The sequence below is a fragment of the Populus nigra genome, chromosome 1 (assembly GCF_951802175.1).
Source record: "Populus nigra chromosome 1, ddPopNigr1.1, whole genome shotgun sequence".
Lineage (NCBI taxonomy): Eukaryota > Viridiplantae > Streptophyta > Magnoliopsida > Malpighiales > Salicaceae > Populus > Populus nigra.
In genome coordinates, this window is record NC_084852.1 from 12,851,855 (window position 1) to 12,862,069 (window position 10,215).

General features: G+C 32.0%; 1 protein-coding gene across 1 annotated transcript; it reads right to left on the minus strand.

The window, feature by feature from the left end:
• Window positions 1-6,377: 6,377 nt before the first annotated feature.
• LOC133681115 (indole-3-acetate O-methyltransferase 1) lies at window positions 6,378-9,967 on the minus strand. Its single transcript, XM_062104222.1, has 4 exons — window positions 9,742-9,967; window positions 9,077-9,493; window positions 7,903-8,178; window positions 6,378-7,051 (listed from the first exon to the last, which is right to left on the minus strand). Exons 1-4 carry the CDS (start codon window positions 9,850-9,852, stop codon window positions 6,698-6,700), a joined length of 1,158 nt encoding a protein of 385 aa, XP_061960206.1. The 5' UTR covers window positions 9,853-9,967; the 3' UTR covers window positions 6,378-6,697.
• Between the last annotated feature and the right edge of the window lie 248 nt (window positions 9,968-10,215).

The window sequence follows — 10,215 nt, forward strand, 5'->3', positions numbered from 1 at the left end:
GTTAAGAGGCTCATTATATATGTTCAACTCATCATTTCTAGCTTTCATTAGAAATCCATATCTCATTGATGAATGACATGTTCTACTTGATCTATGAAGTTGTTATGTTTCTTGAGCTTTAAATTGAGCATATAATTTTACAACTTTAAGCCTAGGTTCTATTTAGATTTCAGTTTATGGCTCTTGAAATTTTTCAAGTTCTATTTTCCTCCCACCTCTCCTTTAAGAACAATTTTTTTTTCTAGAAAGGTAGAATATTTTGAGACAAATACCTTTTGCTCAACAATATAATATCTAGTAGTTTCTTTTTTAAAATATCCTATAAACTTTTATTTATCTTATTTAGGTCCTAGTTTTTTAGATACTATTAGCTTCATATAAACATCAAATCCTTAAATATTTAAGTATGATAAGTTTGGTTTCCTACCCTTCTATATCTTATATTGAGTCTTATCAACATATTTTATTAGAACAATATTTAAAAGGTAAGCATTAGTCCTTAGAAAGAAGATGGAAGATTTATAGAGCTCATCATGCATTGCCATATCCAACATGGTGCAATTTCTCCTTTTATAAACTCTATTATGTTGTAGTATTCTAGGAGATGTACATTGTAAGAGAATTCTATTCTTTTTTAGATAATTCTAAAATTCTTCGCTCAAGAATTCTTAACCTTGAGTTGATTGAAGTGTTTTGATATTATTTTCAGTTTATTTTTCAACTTTATTTTTAAATTCTTTGAACCTTTCAAATGATTCAAACTTGTATTTCATCTAATACACATAATCACATACAAAATGAATATTAGTGAATGTAATAAAATATGTATATCCACTTAAGGCACAAATCATTAATGGTTTTTATATATATTTGTTTGTATTAGACCTAAAAATTCATTTGTTCTTTCACTCTTTCCAATAAAGGATGTTTCTTATCATCTTACTCAATAAATAAATTTCAAAATTTTTATTTGATTCATAATCAAAACGATCAAAATATCTTTCTTTATATAACTAGTTATTTTTTGTTATTGACATGACCTAGTCTACAATGCCATAAATATGATAGATATTGATTATATAATATATTCTTCTTATTGTTTACATTGACTATGGACATATCTAAATCAAGTATATACAAATTATTTATATAAATAACAAATCCATAATGAACATTTTTATTATAAAATGAACAACATTGGCTTTTAATAATAAATTTAAATTCATTTAAAGCTAAATAAAAATGGATATGATATTTCTAGAAAGTACTAGAATATAATAATAATTATAAACTTCAAGCATCAACCTATTATGCAAAGTTAAATAATAAGTTCTTATAACTAATGCAACAAATGTTTTTTGAGGTGAATATTTTCTTTTATAAGATTTAAATGTATTTTTATTACAAAAAATAAAAATAATACAAAAATAAAATTTTAAATTAAATAACTTAATTTAATCCAAATCCATTAGAAGAAATTAATTCTATAATTAATTTATTTTAGTAATCTATAATCAATGTTTTATATGTACACGAGAAGAATCATTGCACTTTTATAATTTTTCTTTTTTCTCTTCACTACAACTAGTGGTAATAGACACGTAGGCACACTTGCCAACTACTAGTAGCTTCCACAACAATAGGAGGTAGCAGCCTCGCTCTGTGCTAGGCTTGTTAGCTGAGCTAGTGCTTTAATAGTGGGGTAATAGCCCTTGACTACTACCTATCTATTAGTGGCATGCTAGCCTAGTATATGACCAAGTACGCCAACAATGTTAACATCATTGTAGGTGGAGGCATAACCTTTTATTTTTATTTTTAAATTCCAGCCAGATTTGGTCAGAATTGTAACAATAAAACACTTTTTTTTTTTAACATATATGAGAGGAAAAACAATTTTTTTAAAATTATTGTTTTACACAAAATTAATTCATGATTAATACCATTAAAAATTAAAACAATCAATCAACAACTCTAATTATTTGACAAGGACTCAACTACCACTACTGCATTTTTTGAAAGACATGAATGCAACAAAAATGATATTTAGGATTAGTGCAAAGATTTTTTTGAAAATTATTTCTTGTTTCTTGTGCTTGATCAATTCTTCAGGGTTAGGTTGTCACAAATCACATGTCTTTAAATTGTCTAGCCTTTAATAGTAATCCACATTAATCATCGGGTCATAAAACCTTTTTAGGAGAGAAGGATTAATATGCAATGCGTGCTGACTTTTTTTTTTGTTCTTTGCTCTCATATATACTCTATTGTATTTCTATGTATATAGTATGTTAAGAAAAATAAGATATAACATTCTATTTATAGAAAAAAACATGACAATCCTATTTATGATAAAACATCAATTTTCTCATTGAAAAATATCACATTTTATTTTAGGACAATTATTAGAAATTTATGCAATCAAGTTCTTGATTTTTCTAGATATAGAATTGTAATCTCTTATATTAATTATCCTATAGTCAAATTCTAAAATTTATGTACATTCAAACAATACTTCATTACTTATATGAGTTTATTTTTTTTTTTATCAATGATTCTTAATGTCTGTAATTTTTTTTTAATATGTTGATCTGGATATAAATTATAATCCTATATTGAACATGATTAAATAAACTAAATAATTTAACTCATTATCAATTTAACAAATTAATTTATTTATATTTGAAGATCAAGTGCATCGTTTGACAACATGCCATGAGCTTTTAAATATTAGAAAAATCATATGTTGTTTGTCTTAACTTTTTAGTGACCAATTTCTTAGTGTAACTATTATCTCTTCATCAAGAAAGTTTTGATTTGAACATTTGAGCATGTAGAGTGTTTTCTTTATCAAATCATATTTATTTTTGATACCATGATCATTGATTATTTGAATAAGACTTGAAACTCTTTTCAAATATCATTTCACCTTACCTATATATTTAATAATCAATGCAATTTGAGAACATATAATATATTTTTTCTAAAGCACCTAAAGTGATGAATCATCTCTTGATCACTTAAATACTTTTGTATAGTTTATGCTATACCTAATATTTGTTCATTTGTTAACTTTGATCAAGGCAATATATAGTTAAAATAAAACAATAATATTTTCTATATAAGATAACTTAGTGATATTAAATGTAAGGACCACTTACACAACTATCACATGAGTTTTTTTTCATAAACATGAGTAATCTCTCCACCTGAAATCCTGATGTGGGTTAGTTCAATGTACTTATCATTTAACATACACCTAGATATTAATTTTAGAATCTTTCATACCTTAGATTATGAGACTAGCTACTTCCTTTTATAAAATAAAAATAAAATATATATCAATCTCAATAGCTCCAATTAATATCCAGTCATAATACAATATTGACTAGAAATATTTAAGAACAATACTTTGATGGAATAAGAATCTATATAATTATAATCACTTTATAATTTTCTTTATAGAATATTTTGGTCCCAAGGACTTTAACTTTAATCTTGAATTATTTATCAAACTTAAATGAATATTAAAGATTAAGAATGTCTTTATAAATAATAATAAATATATGTTTTGTATGAATAAAGTCAATACCTAGTATAACCACTCGATTGACTACATGACATGTAACACCTAACACCTAGCATATGTCATATTGAATGGATTTTGTTTTTGTTTTTTTTATCATGTAAGATATAATGATAATTGTCTTTTAATATGTATTTTGACTGTTAAACTGAAAAACAATTATAGTAATATTTATACAATTAATCATTATGATTATCATAAGGGGATATTAGACAATGAGCTTATAAAGATAAAGAAAATGAATCACTACCTAGTACTAAAGCAACAAGGAAACCTAATGACTTTCTACGCAGAGATTGAAGGTAAGAAGTTGATTTTATTAGCCCAAAGGTCTTTAATCACATAGTTAGTGTTTGGTTACTATCTTGAAACATAAAGGATAGAGACAATGAAGATAAAATATGTTTGGTTGAAGAGACATAGACAAATACATAAAAATAAATTTGTCTCTAAGATAGTTTTGGAGTGAGTTTATCTACTTTCAAAATAGAAGGTACAAAGAGGACATATTTCTAAAAACAATATTTTTTATTTTTTATTCCTAAAATATCATTGTAAAAAACTCTCAATTCTAAAATTATCCAACTAAGACATGTAAAAAGAAAAATGATTATTATCATAATTTTAAAACTCAACTCGGAGGTCGATATGGAGTAAAGCCCAGGTCTCTGGTCGAGTTGACATAAATTGACTCGAGTCAACATAAGAATAAAAATAATTATTATAATAGTTTTAAGCCTGATTCAATGGTCGATTGGGGTAAGACCCGGGTCACGAGTGAGATTGACCATTGACCCAGATCAACATAAGAACAAAAATGATTATTATTATAGTTTAAAAATCCGACTCGAGAGTCGACCTGAGGTGAGGCTCAAGTCATCTGTTAGAAGGATCAACCTAAGTTGACCTGAGTCAACATAAAATAAAAGTGATTATTGTCATAATTTTAAATTTTAACCCGGGAGTTGACCTAAGATAATGTTCAGGTCAAAGGTTGGGCTGGTCAACTCGGTTGACCCAAAATCTTTATTTTTTTTCAAAAAGGTCAACAGGTTTTTGACCTATTTTTTTATCTCTAGTTGACCTGTGTTTTTTATTGAACTAGGTCGAGTCAATCATTCCTCTATTTTTTCTTAAACTCGGACCAGCTTAGACCTTGGATCAACACGTCAAGTCAGTCTAAGTTTTATAACTAAGGTTATTATAATATTATTTTTTTCAATAGTCGATATAAAAAAAGTGAAAAAAACAAAATATCATTTTTTTTAAATATATAAGTTTGATAACAATACATATTAAAAGTAAAATATACTTTTTTATATTTTATTCTGTCTTGTTCACCATAACCAAATAGAATACAGAAACAATCACTTTGTCCTGTACATTACTACCAAACACAATCCGTCTTAGTTTTATTTTCTGTCTTGTCTTCTCTATTTCCATTGTTTTTGTCTCTTCTGTTTCGGGATAGTAACCAAATACTACCCTATTGATTATTTGTTTTGATGATAACAACATATTATTGCATTTGATGTGTATGTCAAAGTATTATTGTTGTAGGAATTTCTATACATAAAACCAAAACTATAAACTCCTTGAATGCAAGATTGATTTGAATATTCTCAATCTTATGTAATCAAATTTTTATATGATTTAATTTGATATCATAAAATGACTTTTATTATCTTAAAATATTTTATTTCTATATTTCCTTCCAAAAATATTTTAAGTGCACCAAAAATAGTGAAAATTACCTCATGAAAAATTATTTCATCATATAATTTTGGTATTTTCACTAAAACACTATAAAATATTTTATTATCCATTTGTAGTTAAAAACTTTATGATTTGGCTTTTTACACCATTCATATGTTAAAACCTAAAATGATAAACTTATAATTTTGAGGGAAGTCTTGTTATTCTTGGAACAAATCTTTTTCTCTCAAGAGTTAACCTAATGGTTTCTTACATCTTAGGAAACATTTGGAAGAGCAAAATCTCCGTTCTTTTTTTTTTGATTGAGCATAACATCTAGTTTTTAATGTTTCTTTATAAATATCCAATTGGTTTCAAGTAAGAACTCTCTTTACACAATATCTCAAAATTTCTAATTGTTCTCACCATTGATGCTTTGGTATTTCTTATTCTAAAAGCTTTGATCAATTCCTTGCATTCTTTTGAAAAGCTTCGATTCTTTATTGCATCAAATTCATTCTCTCACCTTTATATGTTATATTATAATCCCATAAAAACTTTAGCTTAATCTTTATAATTTTTATTTATGCGAGATGTGTTCATTCTTTTGTGAGAGAAAAAGTATTGGAAAAGTATAAGTTATAGTTGAACCACTTAGATATATCTTTTAGTAGAGTCAAAAAGAGGATTATAATCTTTAGCATTGAAAAAGATTGTGCGTAAGGTTTTCTGATATTCCACAGCCTCTTGTCCTTACGCTGCTTTTTCTGCATATATAAAGCAAATATATATAATAAAAATAAGTGGGGAATGATACTGATACAATTGACTTTGCAAGCCTTTGAGCAGTGATGCATACGCAGCGAAAAAGCCATCATTTCGTTGAATTAGTCGCCCTGCTAAGCAAGGTTGAATGCCATGGTCCCTGGCTGCTGTAGTGGTCTAGAATTTGCTTAAGATAACAAATTAATTAAGGACTTTCCAACTGAAATAACTACCAGTGACCCCCCAGGCCACCACAACCTCCCACAATATTCAAAAGAACTTGAGGAAAGTAAATGAAGTCTATCAGAGTTGGTTTGAAAAGCTGGTGCAATGGTCTCCAAAGGAAGCGTTTTACAAGCTTTATTTACCTAGTTTGGATTCAAGGGAACACAAAGTCGTAACACCCATCAAGTATAAAGGTAGCTATAGTCAGTAATCACACACAAAAACACACAAATTGAGGGAGAAAGGAAAGTGAAACAAAGTCTCTGTCTCCTCTTTTGTGTGTTTGACGATATTTCTTTAATATACAATGACAAAAACCTTCACATGAAAGAGGAGAAAAGATGGAAAAGTGTCGAGGAAGAAACTGCAGACCCTTTGCTGGCTCCCCTTTCTTTCTCCGAATGCCTCCTTTTCTTGCCCTTGTTCTCAAGCAAAAGAAAGAGATGCAACTATATGGAAGAATTGCAGCTTCTCTAAAAGCTCTTTCGCATGGCTTTTGGCTCGGTGCTCCACCCGTAAGAACAACTCCTCGCTTAGCCCATCACCAATGTGGGCATCAACAAGGACCCCGGCCACACTCCGGCAGGAATTAGCCATGGCCCGGCTGACCTCAGCTTCGTTGTCAGGATGGTTAACCACCAGAGGGCTCCCTCCTTTGAAAACCTCGAGCTTGTCTATGGTAAATGAGCCATTGGCTTCCACTACTTCCTTGAAGTCTTGGAGGCTTGGTGCATACACTGGAATGTTGAAATTGTCACGCTTCTCGCTAGTAATCAGACCCTGAGATTAATTAGCAGCATACCATTCATCAGTTAGTGTCCCGAAACCCTTTTGAGAAGTGCACATAACTAAAGCTAGCTAGGTTTTCTCCGAAATAAAAATAAAAATAAAATAAACCTAGGGAACGAGCCTTTTCACTCTCGGCCCACTTAGATTCAGCTGCAAACCAGGCCGATTTACAGCAGCTGCCTGATGGGCCGACAGCTAGCTATCCCACACAGTACTTAAAACTTAGATAATGGTAATCAAAGGTCCAATTATTAGCATAGAAAATACCAGTAAGCAAGCCTCTGTATTCGGCACAAGCTACACAGATATTCATTCATTCAGAGGCTTCAAAGCCATGAAAACCTAATTATTATAATCTATAGTACGTACCATTCTGATTAGAGTAGTTGATTAAGAGACATGATATCATACGTATGTACTCAAACTCAATGGTTTGAGCCCCACAATCCATCATTTTATGATATAATGGATCCAAAAATGAGTTTCTTGTCTAGATAAAAAAAGTATACTATGATTGTGTTGTGCAACAGAAAAGTCAGCACTTGTATAAATCTAGCATGGCGATCAATAATATGGCCTGCCCATCTGCAAACAGTTATCATATTGCCGACAAGGAGATCAGAGTATGGATGGCTAGAACCTATCGCATCAACGGTTCAATTTGAATAGGACTAATAATGACCAGTGACATCTCATAATAAGGTCTTGTAAGCTCTGCGTTTAATCATATCCCCTGCTGCATGGTGTTTTCTTGCTTTTTGGTGTCGAAGGCAAAATGGATAAAGACTGTTCAAACACTCAAACATAAGAATTAGGAGCATTTTTTGAGAAATGATGATTACCTCCTGGACAAGATCATCCCAGGCATCCTGAAAGTGGGTCCCGAAGAGGAGGCCAGCCCCACCTTGGTCTGTGGGGTCGGCAGAAGTTCTGCCCAAGCAGACAAGAAACATGGACCCACCGCTCTTCATTTCTTGAGATCTTGCACTTAGGAAGCCGGCGAGGTCTGTTTGGAACTGTTTCTTGTATGCATTTGTTGTGGACTCGCTTGCATTGTGGATAAACACCCTCCCCTTGTTATATGCTGCTGATCTCTTATCTAGAACACACTCCGGCACCTGCAAGATTATTGGTCGTGATCAATTCAGGCCATGCACTTTGAGTAATTAATTGTAATTAATTTGCTCTACTTACAATTTGATTTGCTTGCTGGCGATCGATGCATGCTCTTAGATACCCCTAATAATTTAGCTTAGCTGACTTTTGATCTAATATCAGGTGCTAATTAATCAACTTTTCTGAGAAAAAGTAGTGATTAACTACGCTAATCCAAGTTTTTTTCATGGATTATTGCACACGGAAATTAAATTATTCAAGGGCTCACTTTAAAATCTAAGCAAGTTTTCATACCTTAATGATGAGTCGATCTTGATTAATACAGAGACTCATCTAGCTAGCTAGTTAATTATACCTCAAAACTTGATGAATTTCACGGCACAAAATAAATATTTAATTTAATCAAATCTCAAGGTCCCAGAATTCTCTCCTTATTTCCTGTCTCTATCAGGCACAGCATCCACCCACTCAACACACCTCCAAAAAGATGCTTTGAAAATCAAACACGCCTTGAATTTACACACCCAAGATTTCATACACTTTCTTTCAACACTTGTTAGGATGATAATAACCATGGAGTCGTGACTTTTGACCATCTAAAAACCGACAAAAGATTATATAGACTATTAATTATTTTATTCTTATTTAATTAGCTACATATTCTTTTGCCTATACCGTATTGCCACTAGCTAGTTAAAAAACATGACCAAAGTTATTTTTATAGAGTTCTGTAACACAGAGCAACGAGTTATTGGCACTTCCTGGTCAATATTTATTTAAAAATGTTTGCATATTCTGTAGCATTAATGCTTCACCTAGCCATTCATAAGAAAACTTAAAAAAGAAAAGCTATCCCTTGACTAAACATGCAAAACAAAGTTTGAAGGGGGGAAAAAAAACCTGAGAGAGCCAGTGCAAGGAAAATGCCGAGTGGAAAACGTCAATTGATCTTGCCGGAAAAAGCCTCCGGTGAAAGGAGCCGGGAACTCCAGCTGCAAAATAGTTTCGATGGCCACTAGCAGCTAGGCACTCTTCCATGCTACCCCCATAATTGGCCGGGGGAGGGAGGAGCTGGAAAAGGGTGTTGAAGTCATTGCTAGGGAGATCGGCGAAAAAAGCAGAGAACTCCGGCGGCTCGAGTCCGGATGACTCGAATCGCTTGATCATATGCTTGATGATGACATCAATGATGTGGATGGTGTTGTTGCCAGATGAGCACCCTAAGTCCGCCACCTGGAAAGGGAATTCTGGGGAGTTTAGGTGCACCCTATCTAGGGTTTCTTCCAGAAGGTGAAGCATGGATCGAGCATGTAAGGCCTGCATGGATACTCAGGAGTTAGTTTAAAGCTCGTGGACATAAAAAGGTTCGGTAAGAGTGAACTCCTGATCAAGAGAGTTCATAGTTAACTGATAGAACCTAGCTAGCTCCTAAAGGAATTAATTTAACAACCTAATCAGCTGTTGGTACGCATATACATGTCCACAATAAAACATTTATATATACAACTGTCAGGAAACTTGAACCATGAGAAAGAAATGCAAGAATGGAATGAGAAATCGGCAACCTGAGCTTGAGAGTTATTGGCATAGCTTGCCTCTCCTTTGCCTCCCTTCATGCAAAGCAACTTCTCAAGCTTCATACTAGACACAACAACATTGTCACCTTTAGGAGCCATTTATAATCTTGGCGTGTTCTAGCTTGCTAGTTGTTAGCAATATAGGGAGATCAAGTAGATGCTGTGGTGGTGGTTGTGGAAGGAGGCTAGGCAGAGTTCAGTAATATATAGAGGCAGTGAAGGATATAAGGAGGTTATGTTTGTACTCTTGCAAGGATACAAATTAAAGTTAGCTATTTAGCTGTTATTATCAGTGTAATTAAAAACTAATTAAGAAAAGTTGTGAAATTAGAAATGACGAGGTACAAAATCCACACATATGGGGCCTCACATGCAACAACAAATTAAAGAAGCAGCTAGGCCCTAGATTATCGCCGGATTTCCTATTGGCCTGCCGTCTCTCTCTATGCCTAGCTATGCAAT